The sequence below is a fragment of the Ceratotherium simum genome, chromosome 11 (assembly GCF_057802395.1).
Source record: "Ceratotherium simum simum isolate JZ-2026a chromosome 11, ASM5780239v1, whole genome shotgun sequence".
Taxonomy (NCBI): Eukaryota; Metazoa; Chordata; class Mammalia; order Perissodactyla; family Rhinocerotidae; genus Ceratotherium; species Ceratotherium simum.
The window spans coordinates 73,201,225-73,225,430 of record NC_141910.1 but is presented as its reverse complement, the minus strand read 5'-3'; the positions used below and the strand labels follow the sequence as shown (position 1 = coordinate 73,225,430).

General features: G+C 46.3%; 1 protein-coding gene across 1 annotated transcript in view; it reads left to right on the top strand.

Annotated features, from left to right (window-relative positions):
• Positions 1 to 24,206, top strand: part of DCDC2C (doublecortin domain containing 2C) — an 86,716-nt gene that overhangs the window by 26,449 nt on the left and 36,061 nt on the right. The window contains exons 4-6 of the mRNA XM_087436404.1: positions 4,115 to 4,243; positions 11,501 to 11,638; positions 15,505 to 15,547. Coding sequence (XP_087292530.1) covers positions 4,115 to 4,243; positions 11,501 to 11,638; positions 15,505 to 15,547 — 310 coding nt within the window. The remainder of the gene's footprint in view (positions 1 to 4,114; positions 4,244 to 11,500; positions 11,639 to 15,504; positions 15,548 to 24,206) is intronic.

The following is a 24,206-nucleotide window of genomic DNA, read 5'->3' as shown; positions in this document are numbered from 1 at the left end:
GGAGGTGCCCCCGTGAATATGTCCAGTGGATCCAGGCTGCTTTGTGGGCCAATCCGCCCTATATTTTGGGGGTGGTAGAAAGAGAGCACACTGACTCAAAACATTGGTTCAAATCCTGCTTTTCCTCTTACCGGCTTTGTGAACTGCACGCACTGCATCTCTCTGAATTGGCTTCCTCGTTTGTAAAACAGGACTGATCACATCCACCTGCATGGTGTGGTCGGGTTAACCGGTAACATTTCCCAGAAGCCCGGCCCAGCACTTGTCCCTGGGTAGGAATTCTCCAAACGGCGGCTCTTCTCCCGAATCCTTCTTATATTGTGATGTTTTAATATTTTTGGGATTAAAATCCCTGATGTGAAGTTCAGGATAGCATCCCCCTTTTACCATGTCCTACTCTCTTTGGAAAGACTCTCAGTGAGTTTCCGGAATTGGGGGTCTCAGTGTCAGACGGACACCAGCAGCAGTGTCCAGGCCCAGCCTTTGCTAACCGGAATCACATTGGCTACATTCCTGATGAGTTGCCCTTCACTCTCATGCTGACCAGCAAAGGGATGGAGGCCCACGTGGCTAGACAAGCCCTGCTAGACCCGGCAGAGCCCCAGACTGGGAAGCAGAAGGATGAAGGAAACCTGTTTATTAGCTAAACTCTGCTCCTTTCACTTATCCTCAGAACCTCAGCGATCATTTCTTTGATACCTTTCCTTAAGCTTCTGCAAGGGAGACATTTAAACATACTAGGTGCCTTTTACAAATATGAGAGCTGTTTGGAAATAATGAAAGATAGTATTTCTAAATTTCTTGAAGGACATCTCTTTCTGAAGAATGTATGGAAATCTCAGGGAACATTATGGAGGAGCTCATGGATCCTTCCTGGCAAAGACACATCCCTAAAGCTACATTGTTTTTGGCATGACCCAAGACATCCATGATTCTCACTTATCTTGACAGACACTTTTTTCTATCATAAACCATTTACTCTGGCAGCATAGGCTCCATTCAACTAGATGGACCCAAATATCCATCCAAACACAGGGTCTTCTCTACAAAGAAAAGACCAGATCATGTTTGCTTGGAGACCTTGTAACTATAAAAACAGAAAATGGTTATTATGACAGCTTTCAGAGGCCTTGATGTTCGAGGGAGAAAGGGGTTCTGACCCTTCCTTGTAAACGGGGGGCCAAGGTGGGGGGAGTGGGTGGCTTGCTGAGCGTGTGTTCTGCAGAAGTCAGCTGTTGATGCCCCTGACTGTCTGGGTCTCCTCAGAATCTACCTGGTCATGACCAGGAGTGTTTGAAGTCACCAGTTCGGAGGATGAGGCTCAGGTTTAGGTCCTGGTTCTGTCACTGACTAAGCTATTTAACGTGGGGAATGTTGAGTAGATGGTGGCCGTCGTCATCATCATCCAGTCACCTGGCTAAAATCCGTTCCTAGATCCATGTGCTGTTTCCTATTTAAAAAATTTAAAAATATTTCCTATGTAAAGAATTTAAAATACAACCTACTTAAAATGTTTCCTATTAAAAAATTAACTGGCACATTAGGGGCATTGACAAAGTAGTTTTATGCCTTTAACTTCTCTTACTTCAAAGTTATTTTTTAAAATTAACCATTTTTTTATGGCCAGAGTAATTTATGCTCATGGTAAATATGTAGTTTTAAAATGTATAAATTAAAAGTAAGTCTTCTTCCCACTTTCTATCCCAGTTCTCTAGTAATTTCTGCAGAGGAACCACAGTTAAGAGTTTCTGGAGTATCCTTGTAAGACAAGCTCTGCATATTCAAGTTCTTAGAGGCGTATGTGTACTGCATACACTGTTGTGTATCTTCCTTTATTTTCACCACACAGTTTACTTTGGAGATGGTTCTTTATCAGCACATATAGATAAGCTGTGCTTTTAAAAATGGCTACATAGTATTCCAAAATTTGGGTGTACCATAATCTAACAACAGTGAGCTTTTGCTTTGTGACTGGGGGTTCCTGCCCATCCATTACCTGTCCTCACAGATTTTCCAGGGAGACTGTTCTTGGGTCTTTTAGATGGTGCTGGTTATCCACCCACTCGGAAGGTCAGGTGGGAGATGGACTGTCTGACAGCTGAACAGCGCAGACCTAAATCTGGCACAGCAAGAGGGGTCTAGTTCACTCTTCAACTCAACCAGCAAACTTCTGGAGACGTGTTAAGTCCATCACTCCCTCTGCACTTGCAATTTCCTAATTTATAAATTGGAGACAGCATTTCTTTCCTTTGTCTTTGAAAATTAAAAAAAATTCTTATAGGTAGTTTTCTCCATATTTACATGCTTATTATAAGAAATGTGGAAATCTAGAAAAGTGGAAGAATAACATAAAAATCACTCATTACCCCACTCCTCAGAGTCAGCTACTATTAACTTGGAGGTTCATTTACTTTTAGTGTTCCCTCTGTACCTGCAGTTGTATGTTTTTATGGTATTAATTATATTTGTCCATTTTTCCCCTGTAAATACAAATTCTGCATAAATAATTTTAAATGGCTGCATAATTCATTATTGTATGGCTATGCCATAATTTATTTAACCATTCCTCCATACTTGCATGTTTAGGTTGTTTTTATATTTTTTTTAAATAAATACTCCCATGAGAAATATCTTTACATGGAAATCTCTGTCCCATTTCCATGGATTGGATTTCATGGAATGGAAAGACTGGGTCTGTGATTATGGGTCCCGTACATGTCGTTGATCTATATTAGCGACTTGCCCTTCGGTAGGCTTGTGCTCACTTTTAGCTATGTCAACTGTGTGTGTGTGTGTGTGTGTGTGTGTGTGTGTGTGTATGAATTAGTCTGCTAGGGCTGCGAAAACTTTAGGGGGGACACAGTTCAGTCCATAACAGTGTGCCTATTTCCCCACACTCAGAATAAGAATATGTATTAAATATCTTTAAAAATTTAGACAAAAATACAACATGACCTTGTTTAAACATTTATTTATTTTATTGTTAGTAGCAATCTAGGTTTGGAAAGACTTTTGGCATACACCATTTAGGAAAACCAACAGATGGAAACATTGTACAAATCTTGATTGTACTAGTAAAATCACGTGGATGAATTGGGCTATCACTTGCACAGAACATTCCTTTCTAGGGAGAAAATCCACATGATTTTACTAGTGGGACTCGTAAATAGGACTCTGGGTTGATGGGAAGCCTCTTGCCACAGAGCCTTAGTAGAGAAAATCAAGTCTCTTTATGGTGCACAAACACGTTAAATTAAAATTTATTTTTACTCTGAAAAAAAAAAAGAGATGTATTTCTCCAATTTTACATTATTTGCATTTCAGGAAAAACAGCAAGAATAAAACCACAATGACGATAAATAATAATGTAAAAAATTGAAAACCAGAATTGTAAAGTTGAGCTCCTCTATTGTTAAATATTATTCATTACTTTTAGACTTAGAGGAATAAGCCTTGTGTTTTACCTTATTTTAATACGAGTCACAAGAGTTTGAAACTGTTGCCGCGTGGCTTTGACTAAGTGGCAGGACCTTGTTACCACCAGAGAACTAGTAACTTTGCATTGGATTTTGTAGCAGATCCCTCCCCCCTGTCCCCCCCCCCACCTCTCCGCCTGCACACAGAAGCAACAAAATAAACCCGCTGAGATCACAGTGAAGCTGCCTTACAACTGCAAGAGTGAAACCAATTGTTTCTATTATCTTTTCAGAAGACTGCACATTCTTTCCCTTGGGATGCTATCTTGGCTCCACGGGAAGGGAAAAATTGCGTTTTTAAAGGCAAAATTTCCCCCTTTGTTTTCCCAATGGACACAATTTTCTTCCATTTTACCCACCATAGTGGAGGCATATTTTTTAAAAAGTAGAGTTTTGTCCTGTTCATCTGGGACCTTATATTCTGTGAGAGGATGTTTCCCCAACGTTACTGTGACGTCACAGGTTTCAGCATCCCCTGCAGCTCAGAACGGTCCTCTGGGGCGGGGTGTGTACTACCAGGGCTGCTCAGTGCACTGCATGGATTTTACATCCTATAATTACACATCTTTCTTTGAATTTTCAGTGTTTTCTCCTCAAATTTCAGGTACTAGTTAATGCTTTTGTTTCTATTCTTACAGTGTTTTCACAAATGGAAGATTATTTATTCCTCCTGTAAAAATTATTATACCCAAATTCAGCCTGACGGAGTGGAATAGCGTGCTGGCCACGATTGGAGAAAAGGTCTTCCCCCTCGGAGGCGTTCGGAAGTAAGGAGCTCTCTCGTCTGCGGGAGACGGGGCACCGCAGTTCGAGTTGTGCTTTGCTGTGGGAATGCCCGGCCTGGAGCAGCCAGGGCGGAAACGAGGCATTGCAAACTCTGATTTTGCTTCTTCAAAGCTGACAGTATTTCTCCAGTCTTTGTGCCATACTTATTTTAACCAGTTTCTTTCATGTATTCACTCAACAAAGATCGTTGACCCTCTACCATGTGCTAGGTGTGGTGAGCACAGCCTAACCTACAGAGGCATGCCCACTAAGCCCCTCCTGGTGGGCCAACAATGAACGTTTAGTTAGCCGCTGCCGTTGGTGTGCTGAGGCCTCGCGGTCGGTCTGGAGAAGTCAGGGGAAGCCACATGGGGAGCCCGAGTCTGAGCCCTGACTTGGCTGATTAGCGGGGAGATGAAGTCCCTGTATGAAGGAGGCAGCATGGTGCAGTGGCCACTAGTGTCGCCTGGAGCCAAACCTGGTCTCCACCACCTGTGTCCTGGTCACCTCAGGGACATGCTTAACTTTCCTTTTTTTTTTTGTGAGGAAGATCAGCCCTGAGCTAACATCCATGCCAATCCTCCTCTTTTTGCTGAGGAAGACCAGCCCTGAGCTAACGTCTATTGCCAATCCTCCTCCTTTTTTGTTCCCCCAAAGCCCCAGTAGATAGTTGTGTGTCACAGTTGCACATCCTTCTAGTTTCTGTATGTGGGACGCGGCCTCAGCATGGCCGGAGAAGTGGTGCGTCGCTGTGGGCCGGGATCCGAACCCGGGCTGCCAGTAGCGGAGCGCGCGCACTTAACTGCTACATGCTTAACTTCTTGAGGCCTGTTCCTTCATCTGGAAAATTGGAAATAATAATAGTACCTCCTTCCAAGAGTTGTGGTATGTGTGAAGTACTTAAATAGTGCCTGGTGTATGGTGAGGGCTGACGATTATGATGGTGAACAAGGACAGCGTTTTGGGGGGGATACGACACTGCTTGTTATACACAGCTCAGCATTGTTGTGAGGGAGGTAGCTAGACTTGAGGCTGGAACAACTGTCAGGGATCCAGACCAGGAACGTCAGGCAGGCCAGGCAAGGGGCTTTGCTGTCTTGTAGGCACTGGGTCCTGTTTGTGTGGAGAAAGCTCACCATGCCAGTCATGACGATGGATTGGAAGGTGGGGTGGAGACAGGCGAGGTGACCATGGGGTGGAGAGAGGCAAGGTGACCATGGGGTGGAGAGAGGCGAGGTGACCATGGGATTGGAGAGAGGCGAGGTGACCATGGGGTGGAGAGAGGCGAGGTCACCATGGGATTGGAGAGAGGAGAGGTGACCATGGGATGGAGACAGGCGAGGTGACCATGGGATTGGAGAGAAGCGAGGTGACCATGGGGTGGAGAGAGGCGAGGTGACCATGGGATTGGAGAGAGGTGAGGTGACCATGGGGTGGAGAGAGGTGAGGTGACCATGGGATTGGAGAGAGGCGAGGTGACCATGGGGTGGAGACAGGCGAGGTGACCATGGGTTGGAGACAGGCAAGGTGACCATGGGGTGGAGAGAGGCGAGGTGACCTTGGGGGTGGAAAGAGGTGCTTAAGAGGTTGACATGATAAGTCTTAGTAACTATTTGGCTATAGAGGAGAGGGGACTCCACAGGATTTCTGATTTGAGAAACTGAACCGATGAGGTTCTTTTCTGAGGTGGTGAACACAATACAGGTTTGGATGTGATGAAGGATTGAAGAAGTCAGGTATGACACGCCTGTAGGACCTCCAAGTCTGGGCTGTGAGTTTTAGATTTGGGATTTGTTAACTCAGTGGCTAGTGAGTGGAACTGTGCGTGTGGACGAGACCCTCCTGGGAGCCGGCCCAGAGCAGGGGCACAACTCAGATGCTGTGGGAGCTTCAATGAGCTCCTTGTCACCTGGTGGGAATGTGGGTCCCGTGTAGCCAGATCAAATTTTTCACAAGAAGGCAGAAGCATCAAATTGTTTAAAACAAAGACAATAGTCATCTTCTAATCAGTTCTTTTATGGCCCCCTTCCTACTCACAGGTGAGGCTTTAGGCGTCCTGTACGAGGCCCCTGCTTTCCTCTGAGTGGGCCCTGGAGAATCTCTCCTGGCTCCCGTTTGTGCTTCCTTTGTGGCCCTGAGGCTTGGAGGCCCTCTTTCTCTCTGGCCTGTTGGTGCCTCGTTGGGCTATTTGGTGCTTGAGTCCACCTCCATCGCTGGGTTTTTGAATTCTCCTTGGCACCGTGCTCTGTGGCGATGGAGTACCTGGCCCTCTGCCTGTTCCCAGTCCTGGACCCTAGAGCCGGCTTGGGCAGAACTCTTGCGAGTCGAGTTTGGAGCAGGAGAAAAGGGAGTCCACAGAGGAGGGTGCACACGCATGGCCAGTGGGGAGATAGGCAGTCCAGAAGGTGGGAGCAGGGCAGAAATGCTTCTAGGGACAAGAATGCCAACAAATGCCACAGACGAGTGAGACGAGGACGGGAACGGCTCTCAGGACTGCAATGAGCAGGTGGCCCGAGCGCTTGGAGGTGGAAGCCAGGCTGTGTGGGCAGGGCTTGAGTGAAGGGCGGGGAAGGAAGGCGGGAGTGTGTGTGGGGGGGTGTGGCTGTAAAAGGAAGAGAGAGGACCGATACAGGAGACACAGGATCACTGCTTGGGGGGGCTCCAGGAAAATACTTTCTTATCAACGAGTGTGGGAGACACTTGAGCACATTTTTCCCCTGAGGGTAAAGCCCCAGGGGACAGGGGGTGGTGAAGACAAAGGAGAGTGTAGAACAGTTGGAACAAAGTCCTGAGCAGATGGAAGGCAGTGTGACCTGGGGGCGGGTGGAAAGAAGGTTGTCTTTTGTGAATGGAAAGGAGAACCGGGGCAGCGACAGGGACTAGAGGGACGTGGAATGAGGGGATTGACAAACAGCCTGGAGGGCCCAGCCAGACCAACCTGCAGGACTGTGTGTGCTCTGATCCCTGGCAGCCCAGGGTGAGAGGGAGAAGGCAGGTGGATGGATTCGTCCATGGGCCGAGTGTGGGGAAGGACAGCAGGGGAGAAGTTCGGTTCCGTGTGTCAGCAGGGGTTTAAGGTGAGGCACGTGGAGACAGAGCTGGCTGTGGAGTGGAGTCAGGGACAGTCGGGTCTCAGACCAGGGGACTGGCCGTTGGAGTGGATCAGAGGGAGGGAGCAGTGGGGAGCTGGAAGGCTGAGAGGCTGCAGGGGGCGAGGTTAAGACCTGGATATTGGGAGCGCTGCCGGGGCGATGAGGAGGCTCAAAGTCTTGCAGTGGGAGTGAGTTGAGAAAGCATAGGGAAGACACAAGTCTTTAAAGCTGAAAAGTAAGGAAATGTGGTCCGATGCCAAGTGTTAGAAGGACCATTTTTCTGGACAGTGATGGTCCCCAGGTGGTGGGCATTGGGCTGGAACACCAAAACATTTACCCCTGTTTCACTTGCTTGTCGACTAACTCTCTCAGGGGTAAATTAAAGCATAAAAGATTGATTTACCGTCCGCAGTTGTGACACCAACAATGAAAACTGATGCATCCACTTGTGAGTAGGACATAGCGTGTTGGGACGTTCGGGCTGGGTCATTAACCCAGCAAGGACGGTGAATACCAAGGGGGACCTAAATGCACCAGGGAAGGTAGATGTATAAAAATCAGTTCTGTAAAGGCCCAAATGCTTCCGGAATGCAGTTATAAATAGTAGTGTTTTATTCTTAAATAAAGACAATGGTGTGGAACAGATAGACTTGTGTATGTTTTTGGAAGAAGCCAGAAACAATAGTGGAATTAATCATAACTTTCATGTATAAAATGGTGGTGGTGAAAGTGAGAGGGAATATCCTCATACAGAAGTAAGCAAGGAAATAGGAGATTTAGAGGGAAAATAGGATGTTAGATCAATAGGCTTGTTTCTTTTTTTTCCTGGACTTAAATTCGTTCTTTCTGGTCGCGTTTAGAAAAAGTGCAGAGCTTGGAAATAAAAGAAATGCTTACAAAGTAGAAATAGTAATCGTGAAAGAGTGATATAATATGCACATAAGTTTTTTTTTTTTTTTTTTTTGTGAGGAGATCAGCCCTGTGCTAACATACGCCAATCCTCCTCTTTTTTTGCTGAGGAAGACGGCCCTGGGCTAACATCTGTGCCCATCTTCCTCCACTATATATGGGACGCCGCCACAGCATGGCTTGCCAAGCAGTGCGTCGGTGTGCGCCCGGGATCCGAACCAGCGAACCCCGGGCCGCCGCAGCGGAGCGTGCGCACTTAACCGCTTGCGCCACCGGGCCGGCCCCCATAACAGTTTTTTTTTAATCAATGTATACGCTACCTTTGAACAGAATCTACAGCTAATATTCAACAGACATTTGAAAAGTCATTTGTGTTTATCTGTATTTATCATTTGTTAGATAATGTTAATATGGTTCAGTGGAGGTTTCCACTGCACCTTTTTCTTGTGTCAGTTGGAAACTTAGCCAAATTCTCAGTGGTATTAAAATGAGTTGATTTATTGGCTAGTTTTGAACTTTCGGTATGAGATATATAATCCAGAGAAATCTTTCAGTAAAATTGCGTGGGTCTCTGTGTGAGGGGTTATTGCTGATCTTGGTGTTGGAAAAACGTGCTTCTAGTAGGCATTTATTGGGTGCTGGTTTCGAGGTGGGCACAGTGCTGCGCACTGGAGACCCAGCCTCTTCTGCTCACCCCCACTGAGCTGGTGGCCCAGCAGAGAAGACAGAACTTCCAATTGGTAATTACAGTGGGGGCAGGGTGTGTATGAGAGGGTGCACACAGGGGTGGAGCCCAGTCTAAGCATACCCCTAGAAGAAGAGATGTTTGCTCTAAGAATGGGGGATGAGCAGAAGTCGGGGCAGGGCTGGACCAGGGAGGAGATGAGTGAGGCATTGGCACGCGCTTGAGGGTGGGCACCTCCCCAGATTTACACCGGGGTGCCTCGCTTGCCTCACCCTGGTCCCAGGCCTGTGTGGGAAAATGCAGTGTTAATGGAAATGCCTGGACATGAGAGCCAGATGTGTTCCAAGAAAGGACAGGTGGTTATGTGGCTGGAGGAAAGTGAGGATGGAAGAGGGTCAACTGCCCCGAGTTCCACTGTGCTGGGTTCTGTCCAAGTCACTCGCTGGAAGGAAAAGGTGATGCGCCATCCCTGAGAAATTCTTTGAGTCTTTGAAATACAATTATTTCCACCCTCAATTTTCATTTCCATCCATATTTGTTGAGCATGTACTAGAACCTCACTGTTCTCTCTGCACTTTTTTTTGTCATCTGTGGACTCTTTCAATGTGAGGTCTTCCTCTTTCTTTAGTTCTGTGAAACTAGTCGTCATTATTTCTACACATATTTCTTCCTTTCCACTTCTATTTTAACTTGTTTTGGGGATTCTTATTGTCTGGATGTTGGCACTTCTACTAATCCTTATTTCTTAACTTCTATATATTCTGTTTCTTATCATTCTCTGCTTCCTTCTGGGGGAGTTCCTCAATTTTATCTTCCAAACAGTAATTTGTATTTCTCTATTTCTCTTATTTCTTTTAGAACATTTTCATGTTTATGTTAAATTCTTGGTCCATCTGTCCAACACTTCTGCTTCTGTGGGGATCTTCTGGACACCCCACTTGTTGGAGCCCCACCGTCCAGCCCGGGGCCTGGCTCTGGGCAGAGGTGCTCTCCTCATGGCCGCAGCTGGTCAGTCCTGTCGTCTCCCTCGGCCCCTCGCCTGCTGAGCGCATCTGCTGAGGGCGTCTGCTGCGCCTCCCTGACCTACTCCTGGGGACACTTCCCCCGCTGTCCGAGCCCTCCGGGGGGGACAGGCACTGACTGGCCCAAGGCAATGGCAGGAGAAGAACAGAACTCTAAGCTTTGCTTTTCATCTCACACCTTGCGCTCCCTGTCCCAGCACCGGCTCTCGGGTGGCATCTCACCTCTCCTATCTTGATGTTCTCTTTCCGTCGCTTCTCCAGCGTTGATCTAAGGCAGCAGTTCTCAATTGGGCCCGGGAGCAGCAGCATGGGTATCAGCTGGCACTTGTTAGGAATGAGCGCTCAGGCCCCTCCCAGACTCATGAATCAGAAGCCCGGAGGGTGGGCCTGGTCCCCTGTGCATTAGCAGCCTCCCAGGTAATCTGAGACGCCCAGGGTTTGGGAGTGATTGACGGCGGGGGCGGGGGGGGGATGAATTCTGTGGGTTCTCCTTCCCACTCCTGCGCTTGCTGCTCCAATTTGTGGCTGCAGCATACACCTGGCAGTTGCTCTGTCTCCTCTCACGGGTGAGGTCTTTGCTTTGTCACAGCCCATCCACAACGGTCGGTGTACTGTTGCTAAAACACAGCTCCTCTCCCGCTCTCCCATGGAAATCTCCAGTCACTGGCTAAATTGCTGATAAATCCCTCTCCCTAGAATTCCAGGTTCTAGAACTCAACATTCCAGGTCTATGTTTGTGTTTCATCTGGTAGGGCAGGCAGCCCCCCGTGTTCTGGCTTTTTGCGAAGACCCCTCCTGCTACCCCAGATGGCTTCGTGCCATCTTCACATGAGGGAATCCCACCCACCCTTCAAACCCCGCTGCAAATTCTCCCACTTTTGTGAAGCCTACAGTTGAGTTTAATCTCTCTTTTCTTGGAAGGGCCGGCACGGTGCCCTTCTCTGCTCATATTTGTCTTTTTAAGTTTGTGTCCACTTCTGGACTTGGGGAAGCAGTGACTTTTTCATATTTTTATTCAAGGCAATGCCTGCTTCATTGTCTTGTGCATACAATGCTCAGGATTGAACGAATTGAATCATTTCTTAAATGAATAAATTAGTGAATGCATACTTGCTAAAAAAAAGTACGGAATAAAGAGTAGACAAATATTAGTCTTTTGGTGCTTATAAAAAGGCATATTATTTGCTAATAAGTGCTGGTTTGTTTTCCACGTATTGTTAGAACATTATAAGCCAATTTGTATTAATTTTAGCTGTTATTAGTTAAAATTAATTGAATACCGACCAAGAGCTTAAAATGTTCTCGAGGGCCTCTGAGCACTTGTACGTAATTAAAAATAGACTTTAATTAAAAAATCTCAAAATAGAAAGGAAACCTAATTCTGCAAGAGCAGCTCCCACAGGGTTAGTTAGCGTGTTTGGATTGCGCTTGCTGACGAGTGCATGGATTCTCCAGTGGTCCACATGCTGGCCATTTCATATACAAAAATGCCCCCAGCCCCGGATCGCTGGTCTTAAATCTCTAGCTCATTTCTTCTTTCCTTCTTTGCAGATTATTTACAATGAATGGGCATCTTTTGGACAACTCAAAGGATTTGCAAGACCACCATTTTTATGTTGCGGCAGGACTGGAGGCCTTCAAATGTTTCCCTCAGTGGAAGTCCCTAAACCTTCCCAGTGAGGTCCCACAGTGAGCACTTTCATACCTTTCCCTCCAACCAATTTGCATTTTTACCCTCAGTATCTCTCCCATCTATGGCCAGTTCAGCTACTGGCTGTTTTTCTGTAGTGGAACTTGGTATTGTCACTTTATATATGATGCAGTTTTGGATATTCAAAGTTAGGCAACTAAGAACTACCGTTGTTTGGTATGTTCACAAGCACGGTAAGATCTTGTGTTGAGTCCATTGTCTTTTCTCTGGGCATGCTGGGAGTCTTAGAGATCAGGGGACTAAAGGTGCAAAATAGTGGCACAGCTGGCCCCAGGACACAGTTACGATAGTCCTCACTCCATCCAGCACAGTGTTTGTTGTCTTAATTTGACTTGCTTTTCCTTATCTGAAACGCAGAGTTTGTGTGGCGCAGTAGTCTCTCCTGGTGAAAAAAGCAGTGATTTTTATAGTAGCTCCTGGGCCTGGCTACCAGGGTGCACGATGGTGTGTGTATTTATGGACATGGAAGAACGACTAGAAGGAAGACGAAGACGTTGGTGGAAACTCCCGTCCCGTCACCTGAGATTTGTCCTGACAGTTCTCTCTTCTCGGGACAGTTGGCTCACTCCGCTTGTGCCGTCTGCAGTAGGCTAGATGAGCACCTGTAATTAATGCACTAGGTTCTCTGGTAGACTCCTGCCTGAGGGAGCCTGGCGGCTTTATCTTGAGGCAGAAAAGCCCAGCATTTGAGCTCTGGCCTGCTCCCCAGTGTCCTGCACTGATGCTCACTTAGCCATGGACAGACTTCCCTATCTGTCTGCAGAGAGCCCTTCCCACAGTCCAGTGTCCTTGAAGTCACCGGATGAGGTGGTCTGATTTCCATTCCCAGGGTAGAATTACATTTGACACTTCCTTAATGAACTTTCAGTGTCCCTCTCACCTTCCTTCTTAGGTTGTATTTGAATGTAAAGCCTCAATATTTCCTACTCCAAATATCTGTACAATGATAGAGTCCAAAACAACTTCCTAACCTTTCTGTTATTGTATTGGCCAGAAATACGATAGATCCAGAAACCTCTTTATTAGTCTGGGGCCCTCAGTGGCCACAGCTCCTGATGAGCTCGTGTGTGTCTGATACTGAGTGTCAGGGCTGGGCCAGGCTCAGCGGCGGGTCAGGGAGGAGGCTGACCTGCAAGGCCAAAGTTCAGAGGTACATACTGATCCAAATCCTCACTTTTCTTGTCCCAAATGAAAGCCCTGGGATTAAGGCTGAGTCTGGGTTCATTGCCTTTGGGTCAGCTGAGAAGACAGGCGTGGGGCTTGGGATGACAGGCAGGCATCCCTCAGGTCTCTCCTTCTAGGGACCTATGATTCTAGTACCAATGCCAATGTGTGGAGGTTTTTCCACAGCACCAGCAATGCTTGGACACCAGCTGGGAGTCCTACAATTCAACTCAATTCTGACACTCTGTACTTGGAGATAGCATCAAATCTCTCAGGTTAGGGGCTCAGTCCTACAAGACTGCATCCCTGCACCCCTCGCCACCCCCCCCCCCCCCGATTTCAGAAGCCAATTGCAAGTCCAGGTTGTCACCTGTGCTTCTGACTGACCAGCTATAGCTTGGAGGTTCCAACAACTCTTCCCTACACTGGGTTTAACTGATTTGCTAGAGCAGATCACAGAACTCAGAGAAACATTTTACTTACTAGATCACTGGTTTATTATAAAAGGGTATAACTCAGGAACAGCCAGATGGAAGAGATGCACAGGGCAGGTACAGGGAGGGGCGTGGAGCACCACTCTCCCTGAATCCTCACGAGTTCACCCCAGAAGCTCTCTGAACCCGTCCTTTGTGTTTGTACGGAGGCTGCGTGACAAAGGCAGGATTGTTTAAATCATTAGCCGTTGGCCTTGGATTCAATTTCAGCACCTCTCCTCTTCTTGGTGGTCTGGGGGGTGGGGGTGGGAGGTGGGACTGAGGTTTCCAACCTCTGATCGTGTGGTTGATTCTCCTGGCAACCAGCCCCCAACCTTAGGCACTCTCCAAAAGTCACCTCATTAACATAACAAAAGACACCTTTATTGCTCTCATTGCCTAGGAGATTCCAAAGGTGTTAGGAGCTCTGTGCCAGAAATGAGGACAAAGACCACATACGTATTTCTTATTATAAATCACAATATCACAGGGCCCCTTGGCCATGTGTGGGCGAGACTTTTATCCGCCTTCTAACCATGCCCTTTCCTGCTTGCCCTGGAAGGCAGGGCTGCTGTTCTTCCTAGCAGGCGGGGCCAGCGCTGGGGTGTCAGGCCGCCAGAGCTGCTGCCCGTCCTCCTCCCTTCAGTGTGTACACACAGCCTGAGTGTTCCTTTCATGAGACTCCCTCAGATATAATTTTTAACTGGGGCACCAAGCGCCAGTTCCTACACTGAGGGGCGTTCCTGATTTCCAGGTCTTGCTGAGATGAGCAGTTCCTCAAGCTGATGTGCGGGATTTTGCACCCTTGACTACTTAGCCCCAGTGGGTGTGTTTGAACTATGTGTGGTGTGGGGACCTATTTCAGGGCTGCTAGGAACCTTCCCCGTAGCTGTTTCTCTGTCACGTTTTTAATGGTCGTCGTCTTGAGCAAGGAAGAAGAGGGGTCAGCTTTCACCTCCTGTGGAACAGGCAGATGCTTTCAGGTGTGCCGGTGGCGGGCCCCACCCCCACCCCACGCATGGGGTGCCGTGTCATGTGGGAAACTTGAGACCCCACTGGGAACAGTGTCTGTGGTGTACCTCGTGCCTATTTGGGCTCATAGGCTGTTAGGTTTCCTGCTTTAAGGCAGAGAACGGCCTTCATTGTCCTGTCCATGGATGGAGGACCCCACAGCAGAGTGATGTGGGGCAGATGGTTAGGTGAGGGTCCTGCCTGCACGCCTGGCAAGCTTGGATATTTCCTGATTTTATGGACTTCCTAGTTCATTACTGATAGTCCTAACAGCAGGTGGGTAGAAATATCTTCAGGGCTGTTGAGCTGAGATGAATAGTTCTCTCCACTCCGTGTCCCCTGCTCACCACACATGTTCCTCTGCCTCTTCCCGTCAGCTGTTCACGTGTTGAACCCTGAACCGAGTCTGTCGGTTGCTTGAAAGTCTTTTTCCCTCACCAGAGGTTGGGGTGAAGAGAGTCCACAGAGTTGCTAAGAGACTGAAGTCCTTTCACCATACACGAAATAGAGGGGGAGGTGCTCTTCTGCTGGAGAACTGTGTGGTAGAAGCATTTCCAAATTTGTTTAGCAATGACCGGAGTAAGCCTCGGTAAAGAAGAGTTGGAAACGGGACGCGTGCATTTGTACCGTTGTCAGGCAGTTAGACGAGAGCTGTGTGATGTGGTAGGAGCAAATGGACTGGGTTGGACTGGATTGAAGTCTCGTCAATAGTTCTTTGCTGATCAGCTGTGGGGCCTTGAGAAAGCTCTCATGTCCCCGAGCCTGGGTTCCTTACCAGCCTGAGGAGGACATAACGCTTGCTCCCCAGTCATCGTGAGAGCTACGTGAAGAAACCGTGCTTGTGGAAGCCATAGTCAACTGTAAAAACTTGAATGTTAGAATTTGCTCCCCACTATCCTATAAAAACTTTAGGACAGAAGGTGCCTGTAAACATGCCACCCTTGGGCCAGACTGCCACCGTGGTGCATGAGAATCCATCAGATTTTCAGAGATCTCAAGGAAGGAAATTGGACAGACTCCCTGTCTCTCCTGAGGCTGGGAAGACTTGTTGATGTGAGCTCTTGTCATCTGCGGACAGTAAGCTCCTTCCTCTTGGTCATGCCTTCCTGAAACCCATGGCTGCAGTCTACGTTTTTTACAAAGTTGTTTTTGGCTGAGCTTTAAACATCTCAGGCTGACTGTCTTTTGTCTTTCAGAAAGCACACGGACATCGAGAAACACTCACGAAGAAAGAAAAAAGTAAGTACATTTTAAAAAGGAAAGATGACAACTGTGACTGAGTCTGGTGTCTTCCACATTGACAAGGACACATCCCAGGCTGAGGGCCCCAACTTGGCAGAACAGAGCTCCTCTGGCACGGGGTTAGGTGCCTGGTTTGCTCCTGTGAATGAGGTGAATGAGAGGTTAGGTGTATACTTGGAGCTCAGAGTCTGAAACTTGGAGGTGCACTGAGGTGTTTGTAATATAACACAGGAAGTGGGAAGATAAAAATATATACCGATCTTATGGGACAGGTGGTGTCACCGGGCAAGGGCCCACTGCCTGACGTGCACAGAAGCCAATACTATGGCACTGGCTTTTTATTTTTTGTGAGGAAGATCAGCCCGGAGCTAACATCTGCCAATCCTCCTCTTTTTTTGCTGAGGCAGAATGGCCCTGGGCTAACATCCGTGCCCATCCTCCTCTACTTTATATGGGATGCCACTACAGCGTGGCTTGCCAAGCGGTGCGTCAGTGAGTGCCCAGGATCCGAACCGGCGAACCCCGGGCCGCCGCAGCAGAGCGCGAGCACTTAACCTCTTGCGCCACAGGGCCAGCCTCTGGAACCAGCTTTTGAGAGAAGAAAAGGCTTTATTTTGAGGTCGATGGCAAGGAGACAGGAAGAAAGGCTCTGAACTCTGTCTCTCTGATCCAAGGTTCAGGGCGAAATTTAAGGAGTTAGGGGCTACTAAGCTACAGCTGGGCCCGCGTAAGTTGATTGGCTAGTCTTGAGTCAGTTCATATGTGGTGATCAAGCTGCTGGGAGCCAGATTTTCTTTATTGAAGAACTTCTTGCTTCCCGAAGGGCTCAGGTGACAACGTTTCTTTTTTTTTTTTTTTTAAATTTAATATTTTTATTGAAATTGATTCACAATTTATTATTTTTTTATTTGAAAACTTGTTTTACTTTGCCATAACTAATGGTATCCAAAAAATCATGAATTTGATGCCCTAGTTATTTTTGGTCTTGAAATACTTATTAAATTTTTAGCAGCTTTGTAGAGATATACTTCACGTATCATACAATGCACTCATCTAAAGTATATAATTCATTAGTTTTTAGTAGCTTTACAGAGTTAGGCAACCATCATCCCAGTCAATTTAGAACGTTTCCCTCACATCAGAAAGAAACCCTGTGCCCTCCAGTGGGGTGACAACATTTCTGAAGATTCTTGGTTCTGGGGTCATCCTGGGGCTATGGGTTCCCACCTGGCACGTGCACAGTGCTGTCTCTGTTAGTGAGCAAGGTTTGATTAATCAACAGCCTGTTTTAAGGAAGCAAAGCTACTTTAAGCTGGCAATGTTTTATGTGCTGTTTCAGTAGGAGCAAAAGTGAGCCAAGCTTGGCACAGCTGGGAGTGGGGGGAAGCTGGGAGGAGGACGTTTCAGGCAGATATGACAGCTGGAGGAAGGCACAAGGGTGAGAAACAGCTCGCTCTGTGTGTATGTATGTAGGTGAATTTATCTACACACAATTTGCTATTGGAACATACAGCATGAGCAAGAATGGCAGGAAATGTCAGGAGACGCTATGAGAAGGGCAGGTAGAACCCAGATCTTGGAGGCCTGTACTGGACCTTATCACCTGTTTGTATGATGATCACATATCCATAACCATCTTATAAAAACTGCATTTTAGTGGCTCTACTGACATTGTTTATTCAACGAAGCTGTTGAATGCCTATTTGCCAGTTCCTAGCTTTCGGGCCCGTTTGCTCAAGTACCCTCCCTCCTGTAACTCAGCGGCCTTGAGTTTCCCCCATGTATTGATCTATTCTTTTCAAATATGTAACAGCCAGCCCTTGGATTTGCTTTTCTTCTGTTGCAGCTCAGATATCATGACCACCATTTTAATCATTCTCTTGCAAACAGCTTTGGCTTCCCTACCCCTATGAACCACCTTGTATTCACCTGACACAAGTCCACTTTTGGATGAGTCCAACCCTTAGTTTTGTCTGCACTTGCACTGGAGGAGCGCAGTGTTGCTGGAGATAATAACACAACTGACCTGAGTCTTTTCATGTTGAGTTCATGACCACGGTCCTTACCCAACCTGCATTCACTGAAAAACACTTACCCCTAAAAAACTACTTTTCTGAATATGTTTTGCTAAATTTTGTTGGGGATTTTTGCATCTCTGTTCTTAAGTGAGATTAGCCTACAATGCTTCTTTCTCACATTGTCCTTGTCTAGCTTTTGGTGTCAAGGTTTTTCTGAATTGACTCTGTTATTTTGGTAGCTTTCTGAACTGAATGATCATCTTATTTACTTTTCGGTTTTCTTTCTCTAAGGATTTCATTTTAGTAGTAAGTGCTTATTGAATGAATGAATGAGGATCATTGAGAACACAAAAATGACAGGCGTGATTCTGCCTGAAGGATGCACTCCATCTAGTTGGGATAGGCAAACACATAGACTTATTTCATGATAAAAATTTGTATAAAGGAGTCACATGTGTAGAGTGACGGTTTGTAGGAGAGGGCGTCATCGACACAGGTGGAGACTGGCAGACGAAGTGCAGGTCACAAAGTGTGAGTCAGAGAAGAGGCAGATGTTCCAGGTAGGGGGAGAACCTGCGTGAATGCACATGTGATTCCACCTCGCAGAGTTTTTCTCTACTACCTAAAGCCGTGTCTTCACATGTGGGCACTGGATTTTGAATGACGACATTTAGCATGAATGGTACAACACTGAAATCCCACTTTAGTGGTTTTGGAGCACACAGGTTGTTGACGATGTCTGCTGGGCCAGTAGTTGTTTCATCATTCCTGCTTTGGTTACGTCTTCCTTCCGTTTTGCTGTTGTTTTTACTCTGGTTCCTTAGAGGCAGGGACATAATTTTCTTTTCCTTTTATTAAACGTTTATTTTATTTGGTCTAAACTTTGAGACATGTTTGTTCTGATATTGTCTACATTTCCTCTTCTCTCTTTTGGAAATCTATCATTGGACGTATGGGTTTTGATAACGACATTTAACATTTAGGTATCTTTAAACAGAATGATCACAAACGTGGCGTAAACTGCACTGCAAACAACATGTGTTATTTGGAAATTTTCTATGGAGTAATTGTGACGAGAGCATATAGCAGCATAGCAAGCACATTTTGTTCTGGAAGGTGCAAAGTCCTAGAAGAAAGCCAAAGGCATTGATTTTAGCAAAAGTTGATGTAAAAATGCCTGTCAAGGGGTTTACATTATTCGTGTCCCTTGTATAAAGGTCTATGTGATATATTGATCTCAGTGCTGAAAATATCCTCGCCCCATGTGATGAGTGGGCACGTTGCTGAGAATGGAAACTACTCCACATGTGGGCTCCTTTAGCGGCAGGAGGCTGGATTTTATAATTAGTCACAGCAACGATGTTATGATAAATATATTTGTTTCTTTATTTGCTTGTTCCAGATTTTCCATTTCTAGCTTGTTAAACTTCTTTTATCTATTTTCGGTATGAACTACCTCAACATCCTTTTGGAAAGGGGGGAAGATATTAGAAAAGCAACACTGGAAACCCAGGACTGCCCCTTGGTAGGGATGTCACCCGCAGCACATGAGAGGCTGTTGTGACCTTGGTGGTCTTTGCAGTCCAAGGATGTCCAGTGGGCAGAGTAGCAGCTGTCTGTAAGATTGGTGCTGAATTTTCTTTTAAATCTTCTTGAAAATTTTTTTTTAATTTACCTGGAGTACACAGCAGAGAATCTTTCTTGACTTTTTCATGAACACATCACACGTGCAGCACAGAGCTTTCGACCCCCAGACTCTCAGAGCTGAATGGGGCATTTGCTGATTTGTCCGGTGGCCCAGGGAAGCCCTGTGTCTGGAGATACAGAGATGAGCGGAGTGTAAGTTTCTGCTGGAGGAGAAGGCAGACGTGTCAATAAACAGGACAGAGTGACCCTAACAGTCCTCACCCAGTAAACTGAATCCCATTCACTATTTAAGCCTAAACCTAGAAGTCATCCCTGACTCCACCAGCATCAACCCTTCCTCACCCGACAATTCCAGTAGGTCAGCAATCCCTCCTCTGTTGAACTTTCAGACGCGCCTGTCTCGCCATCAACACTGCCCAATAGAGTTAGGAAAACACAATCCCTGTGGTGGGAAAGCCAGCTGTGGTGGGCAGGTTGGGAAGGCGGGCAGGGCTGGGTCACGAGGGGCTGGCAAGCCAGGTGAAAACATTTGTGTTTGTAGGGATCCACATTTCAGCCAGGAAGGGAGTAAAATAAACAAATGTCCACTTGAGAATGTCTTCTAGTGGTGGAATAAAATGTATGGACAGAAAATGGAGCAAGGATAGAGGAGGAGAGGCCAGTTCTGAGGCCACCACAACGTTCCCAGGGGGTGACGGGTGGAGCAGAGCAGTCAAATTTGAGAGATGCAGTGTATTGTTGATTCTGCAATGAGCATTTTCCCTATCTTAACATCTCTGAAATGGGGTGCATCTTATGCTGATGGCATCTGACAGCTCTTATTGGCAGTCGTGTCGCAGTGTCATTTGTTGTCACAGTGAACTTGGCTACAGCTGCTCATTTTCCTGTCTCTTCAGTTGAGGTGTGTGCATGGTTGGCACTATACATGTGCATTTAATTGCTGTGTAAATGTGCTCAAAATGGTTTTGTTATGGTTCAGAATTAAAATGAAAAGTTATTATATACACAGAAAGGCATAAAGATAGAACAGCAAGATGTGAATTTGATATTAGTAGAATATATTCTTCTTCAATTCCATATATTTTTGCAAAGCAACAACCAACTCTTTTATGGACCAAAGAAAGGGAGATACCCACACGTAGTTGAGGCTATCAGCTTCAGTAATCTATTACTGTCTAACAAGCCATCTCCAAACCTAGGGGCTTAAAATAACAACGATTTATTACTTCTCTAAATTCTATGGTTGGCTGGGTGGGTTTGGGCCAGTCTCACTGAGGTGCCAATATCTGTCAATTGCTGCTGGTCCTCAGGCACTTCTGTCCTCATCCACGTGGTTGCAAGGTTCCAGGAGGTAGAGAAATAGACTCTCTTTCAGCAGAGGAGTGCAGCTAAATGCTATTCACTCTGCACACCTCATGTGCTTCCTGAGAGGGGGCTTTGTGGCCAGGAAGCAGTCCACCATACTTGTTTGCATTTTGTTGCTGAGATAGGTGTGGAGGATTGCCTCCCAAACTCCAGGCAAGAAAGTACCAGCATCAAAATGTGCAGAGGAGCTTGGAAGAGAATTCCAGAGATAACAGTGGAGAACTCTCTCCACACTGCATGGAAAGGCACAGACATCTTTGACTCTGAGGCCGAAATGATTTGGAAGAGCCAGACTCTGGATGTAAAATCTTGGGAGGATTCAGGCAACTTATTTCTGTTACATTCTCCTCTTTCTTTATATACAAGAGCGATAAGTGATAAAAATCTATGTCTATATAGTTCTAATAGGGCTTTTTCAGTAAGTAGAAAATGCAACTTCTAGGTAATAAGGAAGCTCTGTGGCATGGTTTAAATGGCAACTTGGTTTCTTTCTTGGCGACACATCAAGTAACCACATGCCTTATGACTCATGGCATCTTGATTCATGAGATAGGAAGAAAGACAAAGGGAAGGGACACGGGCAGGTCTCCATGGCTGTGGAGTGTGAGGAAGTGGGAGAGGTCAGGGATGACTCCACGTTTCCCGGGGGGACAGCTGGTCAGCGGTGGTGTTAGGAGCCGAGATCTGGGCTCCAGGGGGAGAAGGAGGATCTTGGTGTGTGCGTATGTGTGAGAAGTTGCTTTGCTCTAGATTAACACGTTCATCAAATGAGAGGTAAGGGGAGACGTGAGAGATGATATTGATGCAGAAAAGTATTTTTGATGTCAAGTAGAATTCCCTATGACATGGAGGACAAATCTGCTCCTGTATTTGTCTGGGATTATTATTCTTTAATGAGTAAAACAACGACCCTTCTCTGGGTCTAATTGGATGCCTATGAAGCGGGTGAAATCTTGTCTACGTATTATGGTAACAGATTTTTGTTTTTCTTAGTAAACTAGTTACTACCACCAATGGAAAGCCAAGGAGCTTTGAGAGCAAGCCTTCTGGATTCCACTTCTTGGATTGGAATCCTCACTGTCCTTGGCTGTGTGGCTGGAGGTTGCCGACCTCTCAGGGTCGCAGTTAACGTGTCTTGTTCTCTCCTTTTACTTCTTATTTTTTTTCCAGGATCTCTGTCAGCAGACTTAATTCCAGGGGCATGGAGTTCTAATTTAAGCTATTGTAGATACGCTACCCAGAGTATTTAAAAAGTTGAAGAGCAAAGCTGTTTGCTTCTTACGTCTAGATTGTTAATGGAATGAAAAATTTTATCTTCGTTTAGCAGAACTTTAAATTGCACTGTTAAAAATGCCCATTTCCCAAGAAAATGGCAAAGAAATCATATCAGTGCATTTTCACTGATTAGCACATTTGAAATATGCTTTGAAAATGGTCTGCATTATTTGATTGGCTCAGTTCTCTTATTGCTTGATTCAAATATTCGAACATTGGAAAATTCGTCATTAGGAGTCTGCCAATGCCTTGTATGGCACAAATTAACTTGAGCCATGACTTTTTGAGTCCAATGAAAATAACTGAATGAAGCTACTCTTATTTAGTTATATCAAATTCAGTTTTACAGCAACTGCATTTACTGTGATTTTATATCTATTACCTTCCAAAGAAGTAAGGCTAATTTAATAGATGTTTAAAATTGCAGTCAAGTCTTAAAATGAATATTTTAGGGTGCAAGCCTCTGTAAAATATCAGTAAATAGTTAATAAGCATTGTATTTATATCACATCCCCAATCAGAATGTTAATATTTCCTACTTCCCTTTTGGGCATAGAGCACAAATATTGGTAGTGAACAATCAGGAAAATGAGATAAAGCATTGGTGAGTTAAAGGTGTGTGTGTGTGGTATGTGGGGGTGTGTGTGTGTGTGCATGAGTGTGTGTGTGTGGGGCTGACATCCACACTTTAATAACCGAGTCTAAACTGTAGAGTTCAGTGTGAAGTAAGTGCTGTGGAACTGCCATTTGCAGGCTGGTAATGTCAAGGCCATGGCAGAACCACACAACAATCAGGGCAGCGTCTGATGTCACCTGCTTGCAGCCTGAAGATGTGGCAGTCAGGCCAAATGTGAGCGAACCCTCCACGTTAGTAACGCTCAGAGCAGGGACTGGTTCATGATGGAAGACTTGGACCCACCTGGAACCAGGACGTTCACTCAGAGCCATTGGAATGCCTTTTGCGGCAGCATTCGTCGTCTTCTGCCTGAGGATGGATTGACTCTGAAATGGGTTGTTACTATTCTTCAATTAGACAATCTGTCTAGTTCATCCCAAATTACCTTGGGCGGCTGCCTTTCATGTGCCTGAGCAAGATAACCCGTTACAATGCATTAAAATATAGCTAGATTGATTGAAATAGGCTCTGGAGGAAAATAATAGTTCTTAAAGCACTACAGAGAAATAAGCCAAACGTGCCTCAGGTATATTTTCTGAAAATATTTTTAATAGGAAGAAGGAATAATGAAACTGAAAAGAAGTACCTGTCACCTTTGTAAATAGAGCTCACGTTGATTTCAGGGGGGCTGGAGACTGGGGCAGAGAGGCATGGGGATTGGAGGCACGATGCTCAGAAAAGTTTCCTTGCGTCTGAAAGCAATAGGTTCTCTGTTTTCCTGCTTAATCCAAGAACCGCTGTAAATCCATGTTGCTCTGACAATGAAAAGACAGCCAGAGTGCCCACTTTATGCCGCGCCGGACAAGGAAAGATGCAGGTGGCCCTGGTCCCATCCTTGAGGAGCTTACGGCCCAGAGGCAGAGAGTTAAGTAGGTGGAAAACCACAGGCGTGTGATTGACCATGGAGCTGCGTGTAGTGGATGGGAGCACAGAGGAGGGATTTCTCTGTGTAGGGACAAGACGACCATGGAGCTGGGTCTTGAAGGATCTGTAGGCAGGTTGGCCAGGTACACCGGGGAGGTGGCTATTCTGGAGAACATGAGAATGTGGAGGGGCTGGCATGTCGGGGAACAGCAAGGCACGTGGTCAAGCTGCCCATGATGGGAACGGGAAGGCAGGCTGGGCCCGGGGGAGGCCTGTGTGTGTGGATGTGCTGGTGGGAGTTCGGGCTTTATCTTGGAGGGACGCAGGCCTAGAGAGCCTGAAAATGAGAGCAGCATTCAGTTACCTCCTGGACCCTCTGCTCCTTCTCCTGGGAGACTCTCTCCTCACCTCTCCACTGGACCCCCGCCTTTTCATGGCTGCTCTCTGTAGCTCAGGTTTCAAACCTTATCCACTCATCGTCTCAGATGTCTCTTTCTAACATTTTCTGGAGTTCTGTGCACCCAGCAGGCTTCCAAAATCCTTACTGGAATGAAGTTTTGTAAACCTCACTACAATCCTAAGAAAGGCCCTATTGTCAATCCCATGTCATCTAGAGGGCCCTGAGACAACGGTGGTGAATGACTTGCCTGACACACAGCTACTGAGTAGGGAGTGGGGCTGACTGTGTAGTTGAGTACCGACTGCATACCAGTCTCCAGATGGCCAGAGGGGTTGTCTAAAGCCAGCCTGGGTGCACTGCCCCTCCTCCATGATAAAGGCCAGAATCTCAGCTTCATACCTGGGCCTTTCA